The 21,400-nt window shown below is 37.4% G+C and overlaps 2 protein-coding genes across 2 annotated transcripts; both read left to right on the top strand.

The window, feature by feature from the left end:
• Positions 1–1,364: 1,364 nt before the first annotated feature.
• On the top strand, positions 1,365–9,970 carry vamp8 (vesicle-associated membrane protein 8 (endobrevin)). Its single transcript, XM_026939754.3, has 3 exons — positions 1,365–1,584; positions 6,459–6,623; positions 7,150–9,970. The coding sequence occupies exons 1-3, from the start codon at positions 1,558–1,560 to the stop codon at positions 7,333–7,335; spliced, it is 378 nt and encodes a 125-aa protein (XP_026795555.1). The 5' UTR covers positions 1,365–1,557; the 3' UTR covers positions 7,336–9,970.
• Positions 9,971–14,673: 4,703 nt separating this feature from the next.
• LOC113542580 (vesicle-associated membrane protein 5) lies at positions 14,674–21,356 on the top strand. Its single transcript, XM_026940205.3, has 3 exons — positions 14,674–15,062; positions 18,712–18,855; positions 19,699–21,356. The coding sequence occupies exons 1-3, from the start codon at positions 15,051–15,053 to the stop codon at positions 19,843–19,845; spliced, it is 303 nt and encodes a 100-aa protein (XP_026796006.3). The 5' UTR covers positions 14,674–15,050; the 3' UTR covers positions 19,846–21,356.
• The last annotated feature ends 44 nt before the right edge of the window (positions 21,357–21,400 follow it).

Below are 21,400 nucleotides of genomic sequence, written 5' to 3'. Positions count from 1 at the left end.
AGCTAAAGTCAATAGCCAGCTAAACCTGTTAAACTCTTGGTTAGCAAGCCAACTTCACTGATATAACAGTTAGCTTATTAGCTAAGATGAAATAGGTGCTGCAGAGATGAAGCTCCTCAGGCCAGTTATCGCTCCTTCTTGCCTGGAACCACAACCGTCTTCTGTTGGCTTGGAAAAGTGTCCGATTTAAAAGTATGTGCTAAAGATGAATGTCTCTGACGCCCAAAAGCACAACATGAAGAAGACATTTTAGAAGACAAATTATGGCTTGCTCTTAAAAATCACTGTAATTTACCGCTACAGTTTTGTAACCAGGAGGCGTGGCCACCCAACTGTCCACTCTGAAGCCTGAGGGAGCCAATCAGATTAATGATTTCTGCATATGCTAATATTAGCTCTACTACAGCTTTTATTAAAAAAAAAAAAAAAACAGGAACCAGCTAGTGACAACTCATTTGCATATTCTGATTAGCTCCGTCTAAAGCCTGTATAAAACCCAGGAAAAAGCAAGTGGCAACTCATTTGCATATTCTAATTAGCTCCTTCTAAAGCCTGTATACAGGCTCCTCAACAAGCCTATTTACAGAATAGACATCAGGATGTTCCGTCATTTACATATGCTAATTTTCTCATAGCCACAGCCAATAGGAATCATTTTATGTCTGCAAGTCTTATTTGCATATTTCAGTACCTTCCATTCACTGTTAAACAGATTAATGTGAAAAGTCTTGTCGAGGCAAATCATTTGCACTGAGCAGGACGGAAGGGTGACGTGATGGGGAGGGGCGGGGCGTGGTGACGTCACCGCCGCACCTGAGCTGGGCGGGGCGGATTTCAGACTCAGTGACGCAAACAAGAGAACAATAATTAGTTTTTTTTATATATATATATATATATATGTCTGTTTCTGTGTCCCAGGCAGTGAGACAGGTCTTCCAGCTTTCTCTGGGTGTGATTTACAGCACAGAATATTTTAAACACGTTTTATAAAAGTCATAAAAACACTGAAATTGACTAATATAAATGTTTTACCGAAGGGTTTTTTTATTTATTTTTCACGAATGTCCCTGATAATATTCCTATATTCCTACTTTTGCCGCTTTTATTTTATTCTGTCACAAGTTCATTCGTGATTTGGAGAATTTACTCATAACTTATAATCATAAAATTACTGTTGATCTACACCTATTCAGTTTTTTTTTACTCCTACCCGTATTCCGGATTTTGCGCTACTATTGGCTGGTTTGACTGTCGAGCCAGCGAACCACTAGCGAGCAGTGCGAACTCTCAGCCAATCACAAAGAAGAAGGCGGGACTTGCGAGGCGAGAGACTCCCTCTAGTGGCTGGACTCGGGATCGCACCCGTTTAGCGGAGGAATTCAGGCGGACGAGGAAGAGAAAACGCGGAGAAACCAGGAAGTTCGCGACGCGCTCTGGGTTTTTTGAGAAAGTGCTAAAAGTTTGACGGTTTGTAAACATTTAGCCGGTGGGAATCCGGTGTTTAATGTCGTGTTTTGCTGCAGTTTACTGAATCAGTCGTGGTGTTTGGTTTAGAAGATGGGAGTTGGAGATCCAAACAGTATGGTAAGGCCTCATTTAACTTTTACTGCTCTTTATTTTGTAATAAAATCCTTTTTATTTTTATTTTTTAGCTTTAAATTTGATGTGTGTACTTTTGGTGGTTGTGAAGGGTTTGTGTACACTCATGGTTTTAGGGAAGCTTTATTAAAGTTCCTGTTTTTTGTTTGTTTGTTTGTTTTGTTCAGCTGGTTTTAACAATAATAAGAAAGTTCACAGACTCCATTTTGTGCTTAAAGTAAAACCAGAGACATTTAAGTAAATGTGCATTTCATTCCTGTGTGACACTTTCAATAAAGCAATAAAGAGAGATTTGTTTACTCAGGCAGATGTGTGGAAAAAAAAAAACCTGAGGGATTATTTACAGCAGGAAAAGCCATGTTCAGGAGTTTGAGAAGTTATAAGTGTGTGTGTGTGTGTGTGTGTGCACAAGAAGTAGGAGGTTGTGGGACAAACTGTTCTTTTACAAAAGAATAAAAGAAAAAATGTTTATTTCTAAACAAGAAAAAAAATCTAATCCAAATATCTAATCAAATATTTCTGTCTGGTTACTGAGGTTAAGTGTAAAAGTGTAGAGGTGTGTGTGTGTGTGTGTGTGTGTGTGTGTGTGGTTAATTGCAGTCCTGAAGATAAAGAAGTAAAAGTTGCCTAACAAGGTTGTGTTAGTGTCAGATTGAGTCAGCTACTAGTTTTGTTTGTTTGTTTTTGTTTGTTTGTTTGTTTGTGTATAAAACAGCATAAACACATGCTGAAAGCTGGAACGCACTCATGCTTGTTTGGTAATTCTTCCTACAACCGGAGGATTATTTTGCAGTGGCTTGTATTTTACCAGAGTATAACACATAATTACAACATTTTCACTAAACACACACACACACACACACTTCTTATGCACAAACATCGAGGGCGACGTGTTTGGATTGTGTACGATTTCCTACAAACGAGGTCGTAAGAAATGTAAGGAGGATGTGAACGAAGCCTTATCTTAATGTTCCTTATTTTTCCTCTCGTCTGAGTCACGCAAGTGTTTATTCATTATTCAGTTCTATTTTTTTAACTAGTTTTTTTTTTTTTTTTGCGTAATCCTAAAATTAAAAAAAAAAATTCATTCAACCATCCAACAGTCATGCAAGTGTTTTATTTTATTTTATGTATTTATTTATTTTTTACATAATATAATACATTATTTATATTTTTATTTAAAAAAATATATTTTTCTCTGATTTTAACATTACTAACTTTTCATACAACTTGTGTCATATAAATGCCAATGTCATTTGTTTGTTTGTTTGTTTATTGTTTTGTCTTAACCCTGACTTTCCAAAAAAAAAACCTGGCCCGTGTAATAATTTATTTTATTTATTTATTTTTTACGTCTGCACTTAACATCCCTAAGTTTCATACAACTTGAGTATTTATTGTTCGTTTGTTTTTGTTTGTTTGTTTTTTGTTTGGAAAATGGCCGCTTTCGCAGAAACATGACGCATGAATTCAGTGTACATTATTTATGTTTTACGCTAACGTTCTTGATTGGCTACATTTTTAACGTTTATTCGAGTATAATCGTAACACAACGTTGTATACTCGCACGGTTAAGTGTACGCGTAATAATTCGGTAGTTTTTCCACCTGTGCATTGTTTTCTCGTCATGTTTTCACTGACACGTCACTAAACTGTGTATGGTTTATTGAAGCGGATACAGTAAGATCATTAATGACACACACACACACACACACACACACCAGTTAACTGTAGGAGGAAAAACCGAACGAGACGAACGTGCAGCAGCTCAGGAAAAACCTGACCGAAAATCAGATGGACGCAAGATTTCCTTCTTCCACAACAGATTCATTAAATCACACAGTAATATCTAAGCGCGTAACTCGGACAGTCACGATGTATCCTAATACGCAATCGTTTCCATAGTAACGGCTCGTACACAAGGACTTGTTCAGCAGACGCTCCACGTAAACTAAACCTTATAATAATCCGCTTTCTTAAAAAAAACTGCTAGTAGTTAATAAATAAAAATTAGTTGAAAGTTTTCTGTAAGGAGATGTTTATGTTACGTTTGTGGAAGGAGTCTCCAGTGTCAGGACTTTGTAACAGTCACCTTGTAAAATTGTAAACTGCGGGTTTTTTCTTTTGTCTTATCAAGGAGATGTTGGTGAGGGAAAGATGCTTTATTTGTTGTCATTGTTGTTGTGACGTAAAAAGTTGTTGTGACGTAACTCGTGTTTAATGGATGTTGCGTAACGTTAAGTGTAAGTATAAACCGTTAAAAAGTGCGATGTTTTTGTCATAAGTAAATTACACGTTGTATTTGTTGGCATTTGGTGTGCAGTAAGCAGAATAAATAACACACTCCTGTATTATTGTATTCATTGTTATTGTTATTATTATTATTTTGTATTGTAATACAAAAATAAATGGTCCTGAGTGTGTTATATTTTTTCCATATCGTCCCTTTAAAGTGATTGTCATGTTGTTGTTGTTGTTGTTGGACTGATTTCTTATTAAAGCGAGCTGTATAAGCGTAGCAGACGAGCGCTAGGTCAGCTTATCCTTCAAACCACTGTGCTAGAACCCACAAGGTTGTGAGTTTAGACCCTCACAGAGCTCCGCCTCCCGGACACACCCAAAAGACTCGAGTACGTCTGCCGGAGCAGGTCAGTGTGTGAGCCGTGATTGTGAGGAACAGCAGCGTTATAAAAGTAACGATGACGCAAGGCGGGTTACGTGGCTCAGGCGTGTTAGAGACAGGAACTGAAGGAAAAAATGTGGACGAGCTGCATCTCTCTCTCTCTCTCTCTCTCTCTCTCTCTCTCTCTCTGTCTCTGACTGAACATTCTCTACATTTCACTGCTAAAACTAACTGCGTTTCAGACACATCACACACTCTATTATTATTATTATTATTATTATTATTATTATTATTATTATTAACATTATTAACATCTTAATCTATTATAGAATATAATTATTTAAATATTTTTACACATTTATTGAAGATGGCTAAATATTTGTCATGCCAACTTTATATATAGAAAAACTTTATATATATTTAAATATATTATATTTTTTCTTTAGCATCACATACATCAGTTATGCCTACTAATATTTATTTATTTGTTTGTTTATTATAACCCACATAATTTATATCGCTTATATGGTTTCAAATAATACGTTTGATTTTATATAATAACTTTGTATTTATTTGTGTCACTGTAAACTGTTGTTGATAATAATGATAATAATTATTATTAATAATAATAATTTACAAATCTACAGATACTTAGTACAGTATATTTTACATCATTATTTAGAGAGATATTTTTCCTTTTTTGTCATTAACACAGTGTGGTGTTGACTCTCTGTCTCTCTCTCTGTCTCTCTCTGTCTCTCTCTCTCTGTCTCTCTCTTTCTTTCTCAGTAGCAGATGTTAGACGATAGCTCTCTGCTATTGACACACACACACACACACACACACACAGAGTTGCAGGTAGTGACGTCTTAGAACTGTTTGGTTTCCCGGTTACCCTCCCTGTTGTTTATGAAGGCTCAGCCGGTGCGGAGCCTTGTGTGTCAGTACTCTCGCACACACACACACACACACACACACACACTCTCTCTCTCACACACACGGTCATGTTCTCGCACAACATGTACCTGGAGAACCCGTATGCTGCTACTGACCCGGTAAATAAGGAGCTTTTTCGTGTTGTGATGCGGTGTGTAACTTGAGCGCTCACCTTTATGGCTCAGCAGGTGATCTTGACCAAGTGTGTGTGTGTCTGTGCGCACGTACGTGTGTGCGTGTGTGCGTGTGTGCTGAATGTTGCCGCCACTGTATGGCCTGAGGAAATGTATCGGTGGCTTTGAGTGTAAATTTCCGCTTGAAAGTAATGTGGTGTGAAATTCTGAGCTCTTTAGCTACTAATGCTTTTGCATTGCACCTTCACACACGGCCTCTTTGTCACAAAATGGTGTTATTTTGTGGCCTGTAGTAACTGTATACACACACACACACACACACACACACACACACACACACACACAGTGTTTCCATTGTGCTGACACATTGCTATGAGTGTTACTGTAGTCAGTAAGAAACAGACCTGAGGTGCCAATATTTACGCTTTAGCTGCAGTTTTTTTTTGTTGTTGTTGTTTTTTTTTGTTTTTTTTTTGTACTTTTGCTGCAGCGATAAAGGAGACACACTTCTCTTCTTCCTTAAGTAAAACACTGAAATACACCGTTGCATCTATAGCAGTTTCTTTCCCACCATGTTAACTTTACCTACATGAACTTTGTGAGTCAATAAAAAAAAAAAACAAGAAGGCGCGATCCTGTGCTCTTTGGACGTTCAAAAATGGAGGCGTGGCTAATTATTAAATATTTTCTTAGCTATATTTATATATTTTTTCTAATTGACGCACATTTGTGGGAAATAAACATTCTTTCGTTCATGCATTTTCCACGTCATTTTCCACGTCATTTTCCACGTCATTACACTTCCTGACGTTTTCTCAAGATACACACGATCATCACGTCCTCTTTACTGTCTGCTAAATCGGAGGGAGAAGTGTAAGATGGCATCCCAGTGGTGGTGTGTGTTTCTGTTCTCACCTGCCCCCTAGTGGACAGAGCTTTAATTCCTCCACATGTGCATGACCATACACACATGTGGTGTTAAAAACGAGATCTCTATCACTTTGGATTTTTGGCGTTTCTTGAGGTCTAGAACCTAGATCGAGCCTTGAAAGGTTTTCCCTCAAGAACTAGAGTTAACAAAATGTGGAACTTTTGTTTTAATTAGAAAACTGATGGAGTAAATTACAAACTGATTTTTTTTTTTTCTGAACCACGCTGTCATGCAGGAGCAGGGGGCGTCGGCTTCGGCGGAGGAAGTGGACCGGGTGAAGTCGCTGCAGTCTCAGGTGGATGGCGTGAAAGACATCATGACCCAGAACGTGGACCGAATCCTGGCACGCGGAGAACGACTCGATGATCTGATGGACAAATCTGAGGACCTGCAGGCCGGGGTGAGGCCTCGTCTATAACACGGATAATAAACACCGCACGTAAACGGCAGGCTTCGTTTTCGCAGATCACTACATGCGGATTGGTGAATGGCAGGAAAATTGGTTTTATGGAATGATTTTGATGACCGTCTATGAAAAACAGATCAGATAGCCACACTAGATTAGACTAAACACGCAAAAAATATCGTGATTATATACAGTATGTTTAGGGCTAGGTTAAAATCGCTAGTTGTTATTATTGTGTAAAAACAACGTAAACGTGTTCCACATGTGATATCTACGTCCGTGTTGTGCTGTTATAGGAAAATGATCAACGTCAGGGTGGTGTGATGAAGCGGAGTTATCGTCATCACACCGAAGTTGTGTTAGCTATCAGGAAGTTACGAATTTTTACGTTAGTGAGCTACGTTTAACGATGGATCGACTGTCAGTCAGCGTATACTTTGGAAGGGTAATGAAAGTTTAGCAAAGTACCAGGATAAAAATGGCGTCTTGAACGATAATACTCGACGTTGTTTGTCCACAGGCGCAGAACTTCAAGCACACGTCGCAGAAGGTGGCACGCGCCTACTGGTGGAAGAACGTGAAGCTGATCATGGTGATAGTCGTGATTGTTGTCGTCATCCTGCTCATCATCGTGCTGTTGGCTACAGGAGTGATCCCGACTAGTGCCTCAGCGCCGCTGCCCCCGACAAGCAAACCACCAAATTAACACCTAGGAAATTAACACCTTCACACTCACTCACTCACACAGACCTACTTTATACCGAAACCTGAAGGCACACACACTTACGTTAGTTCTTAAAAAAGTCCCATTCGGACACACCGCAGGATTTCATGCTGGTCCTGAACCAAAATATTCGCCGTGTCTACAATTTGGCGAAACAAAAGCGCAAACCTTGGTCCGAACTGGATATTGAGACACATTTATATCTCATACAGCTGTGAAATATCGTAGATCTGTCAGATCAGGGTTCGAACGAAATCCTGCAGGAGTGATTCTGCTTCGTAATTTTGATTTTACGCAGAAAACGAAGACGATGCGTCTTTTCTTTACACATTTAGCTCAATCAAAAACATCCGCCGTGATCACGCTTCACACGAAACTCCCAATGCTGCTTACGATGAAGCTCGTTAACATGCGCTTGTTTCCTACTCGCTTTTATTCGTTCACAACATTCGTTCGTTTCCTACAAAACAGCAATATTTCTTTACTTGAATAATCAAACACGAATCCATAGTGTTAGCACACAGTACTGTCTGTTTTTCTTACAGAATTTCTTGAAACATTCCTAGAATTTATAGGAATATCTAGAAATGAAATCTGAATGCTGGAACTTCAACAGATTTATAAGATGTTACACACTGAAATATCTGGAATTTCACACAGATCACTGGAATTTAAGAAACTCACAAACTTGTGTGTTGAAAATATCTGGAAACCTTAAATTAAAGATATTTATAAGTTACATATTGAAAATGTTCAGAAAATTAACCATATTGTTACCAAGATGTTACCATATTTGCTCGAAGCTGTATAGCAAACATACCTGAAAAACCTAAATAATAGCTGGAGATTAAAGATATTTTATATTGAATTAACCCCAAATTAAGAGATTTTAATGTTTAGATGTGGAATTGAACAAATCCAGAAATTTGCCCTGAAATTATGCGATTTAAGGATATTTATTAGAAGATATATATTAAAAAATATCCAGAAATTCTAAGAAGATAAATGAAAATTGATTGAATTTAAATACTTTTTAACTAAATTTGACTGATTAAAATCCTGAAATTAACCACTAATGTCGGAACTTGAAGTTATAATTAAGTTGAAAATAAATTAGTAATAAGTTGAATAATAAAACACTCAAAATTTGAAATTGAAAATATCTGAAAACAGATCTTTTTTTTTTTATATATATAAGAAGTATACAATGAAAATATCTGACGAATGAAGGACAATCTAATATTTACTGTTACAAATATCTGGAAATTAAGCCTGAGAGCTAGAAAGAAGTTATTAAAATGAATTCTTATTAAAAATAGAGAGGAACTTACATATTGAAAATATCACTTAATGCTGGAAGGTAAGATACCTACAAGATGGTACATGTTAATAATAATTATAAAATAACCCTTAATTCTGAAATGTGTACATTTTAAACATCGGAAGGATTTCATTTCATCTCTTTGCTGGAAATTTTCTTGGTGTTTGGTCACAACGCGATACTTTCCACACACACTTCTCAGACAACACAATTTTCTCTATATACTAGTGATACAGTGAGTGTGTGAAATTTCCGGACGGGTTTGCCCAAGTGTTTGTGTGTGTCCGTGTGTGTGTTTGTGTTTTTACATGATGAAAATGTTTTTTTCGTAACTGTTTCTTTAAAGTTTGAAGGCCGAGTTATAGTTAAAATCAATACGAACAATAGCGCAAATGCACTTTGCTTCAATGTAGGTCTAAGATTTTGCTTTAACATTCCAGTCACTGCTGTAAAAGTCAATATTTCTCTGATTTTCACTGTTACGAAAGAAAAAAACCCGACTCTTTACAGTTCTTTAGTGGCCAGTTTTGATTCCAACCTTTTTTTTTTTTTTTTTTTTACATTTTGCACAGCCTTGATTTAAATAACTACTGGCTACATTTACCAATAAATTTTTTTTTTTTCTCCTGCAGGAATATGCAGAATAAATCTCATTAGTGATTGTATCAGAGCTACAATTAAGTGCAACAGTAAACTTAGACTTAATCTGAGCTTATTTTCGTCTGAATTTCTATAAATCATCTCTTTGTGGTTTTGCTGTCAATCTGTGGAAATCTTACGAGGTCAAAATTGCTTCTTTCTGTAAATATTTTAGTCTTTTCTGTTGTAATTGTTCCCACTCATCTCATGCTGTAGCATCCAATAACGTTAGAATGTTACATATCCAAGTTTATTTATTGTTCCTGTTCCATACTAAAGCTGTTTTAGGTGCCTTATTGTCTTATAGTCCTGACTTGAATCAGAAAAAATGATCATCGTTAATGCACACTGCCTCGGTTAAAATCACTCTTATTCTTGTTGAGTTAAGGGCTACAATGTGTACGTGTATTTTTTTCCGAGCACGCACCACAACACCCGATTACATTAATTCCGCTACTTCATCACAGAGGTATGTGTGTGTGTGTGTGTGTGTGTGTGTGTGCGTGTGTGTGAGTGTGAACGGGTGGTGTGTTTCAGGTTCGGATTAAATACTCAACCAGTGCTGGGGCTTTGGATGTATATCAAGAGTTATGAGGAAATAAAATCTCAAAGCCTGTAGAGCTATTTTTAAAAATAAACAATTGAAGTGTCATTAAAGCTGAATCGTGTGTATTATTTCTCATATTTATACAAAATCTGTCCTGAAGATGGTGGAAAAACATTACAGCTTTAGCTAGTGACTGTTACAACGCACTGACACTGGAGACTCCTTCTATAAATGTGAACTAAACACATTTCTCCTTACAGAAAATCAAGGCGTTAATATAAACGTGGGATTTGCAGCTGAACCACTGTCAGAGCTGCTGTTATAGAAAATGAATCAACACCTTCTGACCAATCAGAGTAGAGAATTTAACAGTGCTGTAGTAAAGAAAATCTGCCGTGTCACACATTATAAAAAGCAACCACAAAGCAGAGAACTATATATATATTAATTAATAATTAACTCAAAGCAAATACACATTTACTGGTTTCTGTATTTATTTTTACCTTTTTGGTAAGTTTTTTTTTTTAACAGTAAGACATCATAGATAATGTGATTTATTTATTCATGGAAATTTGATGATGTTTGTGAAATGGTGTCTCCTCATATCCTCTCTCGAATCAAGCATGAAGCACTTAGAGCGATTTATACACACAAAGGTTCATGTGATGTTTACAGCTTAATAAATTTTTCCAAAATAGCTGCACCGGCTGGTGTTCTCCACTAGAGGGAGTTCAAGTGCTCTTGTGTGGAAGTTCTTCTAGCTGAAAACCTCATATATATATATATATGTATATATATATATGACTGAGCAACTGTAGTCAAGTGAAATGCTGTTGGATTCTGGATTCTGATTGGTCAGAAGGCCGTTCCTTAATTATATCGATTATATTTATCGACCATAAAGTGAAATAGATACCACTATTATTATGTAACGGTTTATGGGTTTATTGTGCCGATTTGTCCTTTCACTTTCTGTTAAAAGGTATAGAAACTTCTACACTCGGCTGTACACGCAGTCTGGAAGGAGGATGTGGTTACGGTCAGTGTAGCATATAAGAGCTGTTTGTAGAAGCAGATTATTCACACAGTCTGTGACAAAGAAAGACACATGACAGGAAGAAAATACACGCTGTGGAGACGTTGTATATTCAGTCGCTCATATAAGAAATAATAAACGTATTGTTCCAGGAGGATGAGTTGATTTAAAAGCCCTCTGACACACATCATCTGAGTGAGTGTGTGTGTGTGTGTGTGTGTGTGTGTGTGTTCCACGCAAGAGATTGAATACACCATTGTTTCAGTGCAAAACACTGACATCAGACAAATATGTCATATGACTCAGACAAATATAATGCAAAAAGAATCATTTACTGTAATTTAATTAGTGTTTCTGGAAATCCTGTTCAATCTGTTTATCGTGTGTGTGTGTGTGTGTGTGTTTCAACACTTGGGCTCTTGTTATGACATGTCCTGAATTTTTTTCTTTGTTTTCCCAGGTTCACGCTATTTGAGTTCACAGGAATAGTGGATTCAGTTTCTAATTAAAAATAAAAAGACCTTCCATGACCTAGATTCCGCTGATAAATTTCAACAAACTGCTGCAGATTGGTAAAATACTTCCAGCTCAGATACACCGTATCAGATGCACTCATACGCACTCTACATTTCCACATTTCCTACATCACATGTTAATATATAACCACAATATGAAGAAAACACACACACTTCAGTCATTCTGTAACCAATTAAAGGAAAAGTTTAGAAAAATCACATGTACAAAAGTTTCCCCCATTACGCAAATGCGTCCGATCAGCCGTGTCAGGCGTGGGACGTTTGCTTCTTCTGTTTTTCCACAAATATACACACCTAAGCCTTTATATATTTGGTTTAAGCAACATCACTGAGCCCTGAAATCATGTTTTTCAACATAATTTATCAGTAACATAGCAGGAGAAGTTCACACTGAAATATTCAACTTAAAAGACTGGGAGGCGTAGCTTAGAGATGCAATTAAAGTAATTAAGAGATGACTCAAACTCAAAAATTAGCCGTTTCTATGCTCTCATAATGGCACATCGTTATTATTAGTTTCACTGCAGTTTCATAATTCATGGTATTTATTATAAACTTTACTATTAGATAATGGGCCTTGTTTATAAATGTAGCGTTTTCTTCATCTGTATAAATTGATAAATGCCATAAATGCCAGCTGATTTACATTTAGCCACACCCACAACCTCCATACAAGGCAAAGCACATACACAGAGCTGAAAACAACAAAATGACAACTAAACGGCAAAGGAGTGTCTTCTAAGCGTGCCATACGCTGAATCTTCCAGTAATGCGGCTCGGCCACTGCAGCGTGTCAGCTAACACAGTGTAACAGACCAGACACGACAAAGTAGATTGTTAATTTTTTTTATTATTTATCAGAGACCAAGCTCAAACAGGCCACAGGACAAACATGCAGGTTACAGATAGAAGAAGATAATTAACCTCAGAATTTAAACAACTTAGGATTGGCAAGACTTCGCGTCTAACAATTGCTGCCTTCTGTCAGGAAGTGGAGGGTGAAGCAAGTAGGCCTTTTTTTTTTAAAAAAGACAAACAAATCAAGCATAGTCAGAATAAGAATCAGATGCTGAGCGAAACAAGCGCAAGATGGCACAAAACACACAGCACTCAGAAGCTTAGCAACTAAACAGAGAAAACTCAGAACATAAATAAAACACAAAACAAGTGAATGTGATTGAAGGGACTTGTGACAGGATCCTGTGATTATGGGGCTAATGGGAATTGAAGTCCAAGACTGTGGCTATATAGGGTGCCATTACTTTTGTCCTAATTGAATGGCTAGTAGTTATTTATGGATTTTTTTTTTATCACTTTCTTTCAAGTCATTAATATGAAATCACACCGAGTACACAAACTCAGGAGCGAAACGTAGGATACGAACATTTTTCCGAACTAACTGGATTGTCGTGAATAACGCAGTTCTCGTCTGAACACTCTTGCGAACAATTTCCGAAAAAATTAGTTCGTATCCAGAGTAATAAATGAGGAAAGCAGACCTCTTTGGGAAGCTAAGCATCCTGAACTATCGGAAGAACTTTTTTATTTTTTTTTTTTAAAGCGTGTATGTCTCTTGTTGGCTAGCGTTAGTTAGCTTGTTCTTTCATGCGCCCTATTTAAAAACTGCTTGTGTATTTTTTTATAGCTAGCATCTTTAGGTTAAACAGATGCTGTGTTCAGACGCTGCTAGAACTAATGATATGCTGAAGGTTCCTTTGTGTTTAAAATAAAATCTTTTAGCCCTGCGTGAAAAGTGGAACCAGAAAGTGAGCATGCGGCAGGAAATACCAGAATGGAGTAACACCCACATTTAATGTAACGTCTTACACACTTTCCTCTCTGCAGTGCAGTTCGGTGTTTTTCCACACAGCCAGGAATTGAAAAGTGAAAGTGTAAATGCTCTGAAATGAACCGCAGTCATACAGTAACTCTGATCATGTTGGTCTTTAATGGTTTGAAATCGGGGCAGTCGAATGGAGCTGTTCGAAAGTTCCTTCCTGCCCACACTTACTACCCCGCTCACATAAGGGGAAGGGTGGAGGGGGACGGCAGCCGGGCTGGGAACTGAGTGCAGGGGCGATGGTTGCCAGATTGAGTGATTTCACTGTGTGATTGGAGGCTTTTGTTTGTACTTCACTGTGTGTATATTTTAAAAAAAGAATAAAAATAATTTTATAATTCAGTTTTTATGAATAATAAAATAAATAAAATGAAATAATTTTATTTTACCTTTTATATTTAGAACAATTCTCATATACATGGTAGCATAAAGGTAAACAAATTAAAAATACAAATAATAATTATTTAAAAATAATTCTTATTACAAGATTTTTTATCATGAATACATTGTATATTATTTTATACTTGTTTATATAACAATAATAACAATATAGTTACAGTATTTAAAGCACTTTTCATGCACGTAGTAGCTCAAGCGAAAAAATAAAATAATAATACAAATACAAATCAGAAAAATAATTTCATAAGTTAGCTTTACTGTACATTTTATACTTATAATTTATAGATTTCATACTTTATATAAATGTATTTTAATTACTACATTAATTAAATAGTTGCTACCTGTTACAACACATGAATAATGTGATATGGCTGATCTGGATTTATTATCATTTCATGTTTTATTTGCACTATAATATTTATACTTCCTCTGCCCTTTATATTTTTAAGTAATATTATTTTAAATGTTTATTTAAATTTAATTATAAAATATTATTTATTTGATTTCATTAGTATCAATACCAAGACAGAGGAAGTATTTAGTACACTGTATATTCTATAGTGTATTATTAATGTTCATTATTTATATTTTAACACCAAGACAGAAGTACACATTTGAATCAGAAATAAAAATTGAAGTTAGAATTAATCTATCATTTATGGGCTATTACAATATAATAATATCAAGACCGTTATAACCATGTCATTATCCTGTCATGGTCGATGTGATGCAACAGGAAATCTTTCCATGCTGTAACCATGGACAGCTCATATCACATGACAGTAAAAAAAAAAAAGATTAATTTTTAGTGGGCTTAGTAAATACATGCAGTATTAAAACTACAAAAGCGAAATATATAACACTATTTATGTACCTACAAAAAATTTTTAAAAAGTAAACAAATTGTGTAATAAAATGTATAATATATAATATATAAGATGTATAAAATATAAAACTAAAATAATATAAAATCTATTTTTTATTACATCTATGTAATATTTTTGTTATTGTATTAACAGCAACATTCATTCAGTTTTCTTCATGATTATCATTATTATAGTTTTTTTATGTCAATCTGGCAACCCAGGACGAGGGACAGCCTCATGCACATGTGCAACCACAGAGCAGAAAAGGTTCCTTTAAAAACTCAGCACAGAGCACTGAGCTCAGAGAACCTAGCGGGAAGCAAGAGCTCACACGCACACACACACACACACACATAGACTCATACACACATACACACATACACACACACACACAAAGACAAAGACAAATACGAGACAGGCTTCAGGACCAGAGCTGCTGGAGGTTTAAGGCTGTCTTTCGGATGTCCTTTAGAAGACGTCAGTGACCCAAGTGCAGAGACAAAGACAGAAACGATGACCAACATGGTAAGTTTCGTTTTCCTTTCCTTCTCTGTCTTCTGGGAGCTATACATTCATTAATATGTCACACCACACCCTTGTTTAACTCATTTGCCCCACACACACACACACACACACACACACACAGAGCTGTGACAGCTGAGCAGATCTGCTGCCTGTGTGTAAAATAATAACTGAGCAATTGAGGTTACATAAGGATTGGATACTAGTGCAAGTCAGTCTCCAAACACACACACACACACACACAAACACACACCATTGCAGCTAGTCTCCTACTTCAGCCAGATGACTCTGAATGCTGAACGATGTTCACATCACATGTTTAAACGTCTACAGGTTTATCTCTCCGAGAAGTCATAGAGGAAAAAAAGATACAGGTTTTCTTGAAACGTCGAGATGGCTATTAGATGGCATGTGATGAAAAGATGAGCTGCATGCAATGGGAGCTTAGAGAATATGTGAGGAAATTCCAGCTTCAGGAGAGAGAGACAGAGAGAGAGAGAGAGAGAGAGAGAGAGAGAGAGCGGAAAGGAAGGAAGCGACAGGAGGAAGTGCTTAGACGGGCACATCCTGCTCTTGCCCACTCATTCACTCACTATATTCATTGTATTCCCTGGATGTATTTAAAGGAAAACTCCACCCTGAGACGTGTTAAATGTTTATAACTCAGGTGCTTCTCATGTGTTTAGTGATTCTGGTGCTAACGCCTTTTCTCGTTCGCCATTGAAGTCCAGACTAGAAGTCGTGGAGGCGTTGGTGCAACCGCTAGACTCAAAGTCCCAGAATGCAATGCGGCTATACGACGCAGAGACCCGGCTCAGCTAGTTAGCGTAGAGTAGGTATTTATGAGATGACGAGCACGATGGCGTTGAGGGTGATATTAGCATGAATTTCGAAGCTTTGGAAGCTGATCTGTTTGAGCAGAGTGTACAGACGAGGAGGTGACAGCGCTGGACAGACTGAAGGACTAAAGCGCCGCCGCATCGCTCCTTTTCTCTTTAATATTTTTCTTTCATAAATAGAAATTGTAAATGTTGGCTAATTGCGGTGGTATAAGAAGAATAAAACACTTCAGGAAGTGCTGTTATGGGAAAATAATCAGCAGTAACAGTGCCACTACTTCATCACATCAACCTGATGTTGATTATTTTCCTATAACAGCATGATACAGAGTGTTGACAGTGTTTAGGGGCGCTGTATAGTGATTAGTGTGTGTAATTTGGAACACTTCCAGCTTATAGTGCCCTATATAGTGATTAGTGTGTGTAATTTGGAACACCTCCAGCTTACAGCACCCTATATAGTGATTAGTGTGTGTAATTTGGAACACTACCAGCTTATAGCGCCCTATATAGTGATTAGTGTGTGTAATTTGGAACACTTCCAGCTTATAGCGCCCTATATAGTGATTAGTGTGTGTAATTTGGAACACTTCCAGCTTATAGCGCCCTATACAGTGATTAGTGTGTGTAATTTGGAACACTTCCAATGTAGACTGATGCTGGAAGAATGGTATATTGTGTAAGAAACAGTGAAAACTGCACCACTGTGCCCTCAGTGAACCTGTAAAACCTTTTATGATTATGTGTCTTCAGTGGTTTTCGTCATCATAACACTCACACCCAGCCATTTCCTGTTTTTGGGCACAGAGGCATCCATCATTTACGAGTAGCGAGGCAGCTAAATATGAAAAATGAGGCAGGTTCAATCGGATGTTCGCTTATTCAATGGTATCTGCTAACGGTTTCCTGGCTCTTTGTCTATAAATCTCTCTCAGTCACTGTTATCTTTCAGTGTACATGCCAACGTTCATAGCAATCATGCTAATGAAGCATGCTGGAATTGAGCGAGGTCACAGCAGGTCAATCTTTAAATGCCTCCATTTTAGAGTCACAAACCCACAGCACACCCACAGTGGATATATTGTGAGGATTAGATGGCACAGAGTGGCTCAGGCCTGCTCTGTCTTTTGTTTAGCTTGAGAAAGAGAGAAACGACACACAGGCACACATCCAGATTTACATTCCCAGAGTCACAGCAACTAGCCTGGACGACTTTCCACCAAAACGGTTTCCCTTCTGTTCTTAAGGTCTTTAGAGAAAAGCGAAGTTTCTGCTGCATCATGCCTTAAATCAGCTAAAGCACCGACAAGAATCTTAACACTTCTTGTTAGCATTCAGTGTCGTGCATTCGATTTATCACATTATTTGCCAATGATTAAATTTTTTTTAGTTGAAAACATATCACACTCTTATCCTTTTATAGTTACATTGAACGTTGTGAAATATTCGCATGACAAGTTAGTTCCTCTTCTAACGTGCATCATATTAACAGTAGCTCTATCTTTTTATCTCTCTCACCTGAAGTTAATAAACCATAAAAAAAAAAACATGGCAGCTTGCCATTTTAAAGAGAAACTGGAAAATCTGTTTACTAGAGACTCCTTCCATAAATGTTAAATAAATGTCTCTAAACAGAAAACTTCACCAGCTTTACTGTCCCAGTTCACAAAAACACAGTCCTGTCCTAGTTTAATATCCTCTTATACTTCCTGGTTCCCAGATCCATTCTATTTCACCACTCTCACAATTCCTGTTTCAATATTTCTGTCCTGTTTTGACATCCTATGACACTTCCTGCTTCCCAGTTATGTCCTTTTCCTTAGTATCTTGTAGTGTTTTACCTTTTGTCCAGTTTTCCATTTCACCATCCTGTCACATCCTGTCATTTCCCGATCCTGTCCTATTTTAACATCCTCTTAGATTACCTGGTTGCCTCTCCTGTCCTGTTGTAACATCCAGACACACTTCCTCTTTTTTTTCCTGTCCTATTCTATATCCTGTAACAGTTGCTGTTCCCTAATGATTTTACTGACCTGTCCCATTTTTGTTTTCTGTTCTACGCCTTCATAACATCTTCAAATTTCTGATTTTCTGTTCTGTCTCATTCAGTCATCTCGTTTTCTCTTTCATGATCATGTCCAGTTTTACCATCCTGTCTCATTTCCTGTTTCCTAGTCACATCCCATTTTATCATCTTGTTGTGTTTTACCATTGTGTCCCATTTCCTATTTCCTGTTCATGTCCTGTCTTTTTTGTCTCATCCCGTTTCCTAGTTTTCCATCACGTTTTACCGTCTTGTCCTGTTTCCTGGTATGTCCATTTTTACCATCCTGTCCTACTACTTCCTCTTCTTGTCTCATTTTATTATCTTGTCCCGTTTCCTGGTATGTTGTTACACTTAACAATCTCGTCCCGTTTCCTGGTATGTTGTTACACTTAACAATCTCGTCCCATTTCCTGGTAATGCCCTTGCGCTTTACCATCTTGTTTCCTAGTATGTTGTTACACTTAACAATCTCGTCCTTTTTCCTGTTATACCCTTGCGCTTTATAATCTCGTTCCATTTCCTGGTATCTGGTTACACTTTACAATCTTGCTCTCTTTCCTTATGTTTTATTATCTAATTCTGTTTCTGGTTATCCTGTTATATTTTACCATATTGCCCCATTTCCTGTTTGCTGGTTATTTCCCACTTTTACCATATTTTCCCATTTCTGATTGTATTTTTACCATTTTGTCCCATTTCCTGCCATCCTGTTGTGTCCCAGACTTGACCCAATTGATCCTGAGCTATGTGTTCTGTACGTGTTCAGGAGAACGGGCGAAGCCAGCTGCAGCAGGCTCAGCAGGACGTGGAGGAGGTTCGCGTGATCATGTTGGAGAACCTGAACAAGGCCAGTGAGCGTGAGGGGAAACTGGGAGACCTGGAGAACAGAGCTGACCAGCTACTGGAACAGGTGAACAAAAAAAAACCTTCGGAATGGTTCCTAATATAATATCATTCTTGAATAGTACAGTTCTCATACTTTCATGAGTGCTTTCCCGAAAACCGGGTCTGTTTTTATTTTCTATTCTTATCCTCTCTTTGACGTAAGACAGGTCACATCCTCTTGCCCGTATTTCTCTCTTGCGTCCGTCAGAACAATTTTTTTTAAAGCTTTCTGTACGGGAATCAGGAAGGCCAGTAAACACACTAATCATGCTTTCTGGCCCTCAGCAGGCTATAGTATAGTTAACAAATCTTTCCACGGTTCCAAGGCCTAACAGGAAATGTCATATTGAAGTCTATAAATACACTGTAGGTTAGTGTTTATGGGGACAGAAGAATGTAGAATTGACATCCTGATTTTTTGCTGACAGGGTTAATTTTAGAAAGCTATTTCCTTTTGTGATTAGATGAATGAAGCAAAGTGTGTGTGTGTGTGTGTGTGTGTGTGTGTTTGGTTTGGAGGGGATGTTCGAGTTTGGGCTCTGAGATCAGTTTCCACAGAAATTTTGAGATAAAATGATAAGTTCCCCATCATGCCCAGCTGATAAGGGAATGTGGGTAAAACCCTGTGATTATCTCCTGCTTCTGTAAAGTCCTACATGCAGTTGTAATGCTTGGTTTTGTATACCGTAAAATGCTTTAAAATTGAAATGTTATTATACGTTCAATCCATATTTAGAGGAAAAACCAACAACCTGTACATTCACACCTTCGTCACCTTCGTATCTAACCACAGTAAGCACAAACTGAATGTCTGATAATGTATTGCAGTATGTTCATGGATCTTATTATTGTGCTTCTCTTCTTTCAGAGCAAGGTTTTTTCCAAAACTGCAAACCAAGTGAAGCAAAAAAAGCAATGGGAGAACATGAAGATGAAGGTGATCCTGGCAGTCATCGTTGGAGTGGTGGTGGTGGTGGCTGTCGTCATAATTGCTGTGTTAAACGTTAATCGTTAAGTTAATCGGTACTGAGTGAAAAACAATTCCGGTTGACGTGCAAAAAGGAAGAGAAGATGAATTGCTTTGTTTTTGCAGGTTGCTCAGGAAATCATGGAGTCGGTTCATTTGTTAAACGCTAGCGTCGGGACTCGTGCTAAAGCGCTGTGTTTGTCCTAGCTTAAAAAATCTCAGAGTGTGTTCAAAGATCTGATGGTACTCGTGGACACTTGCTGCTGTCTTTGCTTTCATTTCTACATAAGTATCGTCCGTAACTGGCCTCTGTGCAAACATCTGAATAGTTAACCGAACAAATGTGTGTTGGAGGAACCGGTAGATGAGGACACTGAGCTGACGGTGAAGAACTTTCAGAAGCTTTTCTGCTGGAAATGGTGAAGTTGGTCATACTGTTACTCTTCAAACTGAGGAAAGAAGACTGTAGATGCATTTTAAATGTATTGAATATGGATTACTGTTGGTGACCATGTATTGATGTGTCGGATCAGTTAACCTCATAGAACCTATAGTACCAGTACACTCTTAGAAAAAAAGGTTCCCTATAGCCCTATAAAAAGATTCCCTTTGGCCCAGCTTTGCTGTCGCAGACAAAATCACACCTCATAAAAAAAGAATTCTTTGGTGGTGAGTTGAGATCTGCAGTCTTAGAACGCACCACGAGACACTCTCACATTATTCACGGCTGATTTAGTGTGACCCAAAACAGCTGGCAGGGTGAGAAATGTTTTATTAAGATCTCTGAGCGTGAGCGCTGCTACGACGCTCATCTAAAATGCACCAATAGGAGGACGGCGTAGGACGACGCCAAACTCCCGGGACAGCTACAAGTACGGTAGTGGCGGTGGTGAAACTTAAACGAAACATGGGATTTAAAAGAAGAGAGGTTTGTTGAATTGTGGTTTAAGCACAAGATCATTAAAAATACTGACTTGCTCATATTTTCTGTATGCTCACACCGATGGATGATGCAAACAGAGTGCGGTCATTTTCTGCAATCACAGGTCTATCGTTAGAGGATCTTCATCATGTAATCTGACATATACAACACACATTATTGCACAATCTGATATATAATTTGGCCAAGATTCTATTAGGACCTTGTACAGTGTGACTAAAACTGGTTTAAATGGGAGTAAACAGATTTTATATTTTTTTTAAAGCCTTTAGAAAGCTACATCTATTAACCATCTAAAGAACCCTTGGGGAACCCTCTTTTTTTCCTAAGCGTGCAAACTCACTAAAATGAGTATCAGTAAAAAATATTACAATTGTGACTCTATTGGAAGTTTTTGTCTATAAAAGTTAATAAACCTTCATTTAAAAAGACATTCTTGTCATTCAGCATTGTAAGCTGTGTTCTTTAGTATCCGATGTTTCTGAATAAGGTGCATCTGAAATTGATGCTGCTAAAATAAAGCATATGGGTTTTTTTTTTTTTTTTTTTGAGTTGTCAGTTTGCTTGTAAGTCTGATGTTTTGTATTGTCTTAATATAAAATACAAAGAATTCTCATTACTTTTGCTGTATGACTGTTTACTTTTCAACAAGTTCAACAAAGT

The sequence above is a fragment of the Pangasianodon hypophthalmus genome, chromosome 24 (assembly GCF_027358585.1).
Source record: "Pangasianodon hypophthalmus isolate fPanHyp1 chromosome 24, fPanHyp1.pri, whole genome shotgun sequence".
Classification (NCBI taxonomy): domain Eukaryota; kingdom Metazoa; phylum Chordata; class Actinopteri; order Siluriformes; family Pangasiidae; genus Pangasianodon; species Pangasianodon hypophthalmus.
This window is presented reverse-complemented; position numbering and strand designations above follow the sequence as displayed.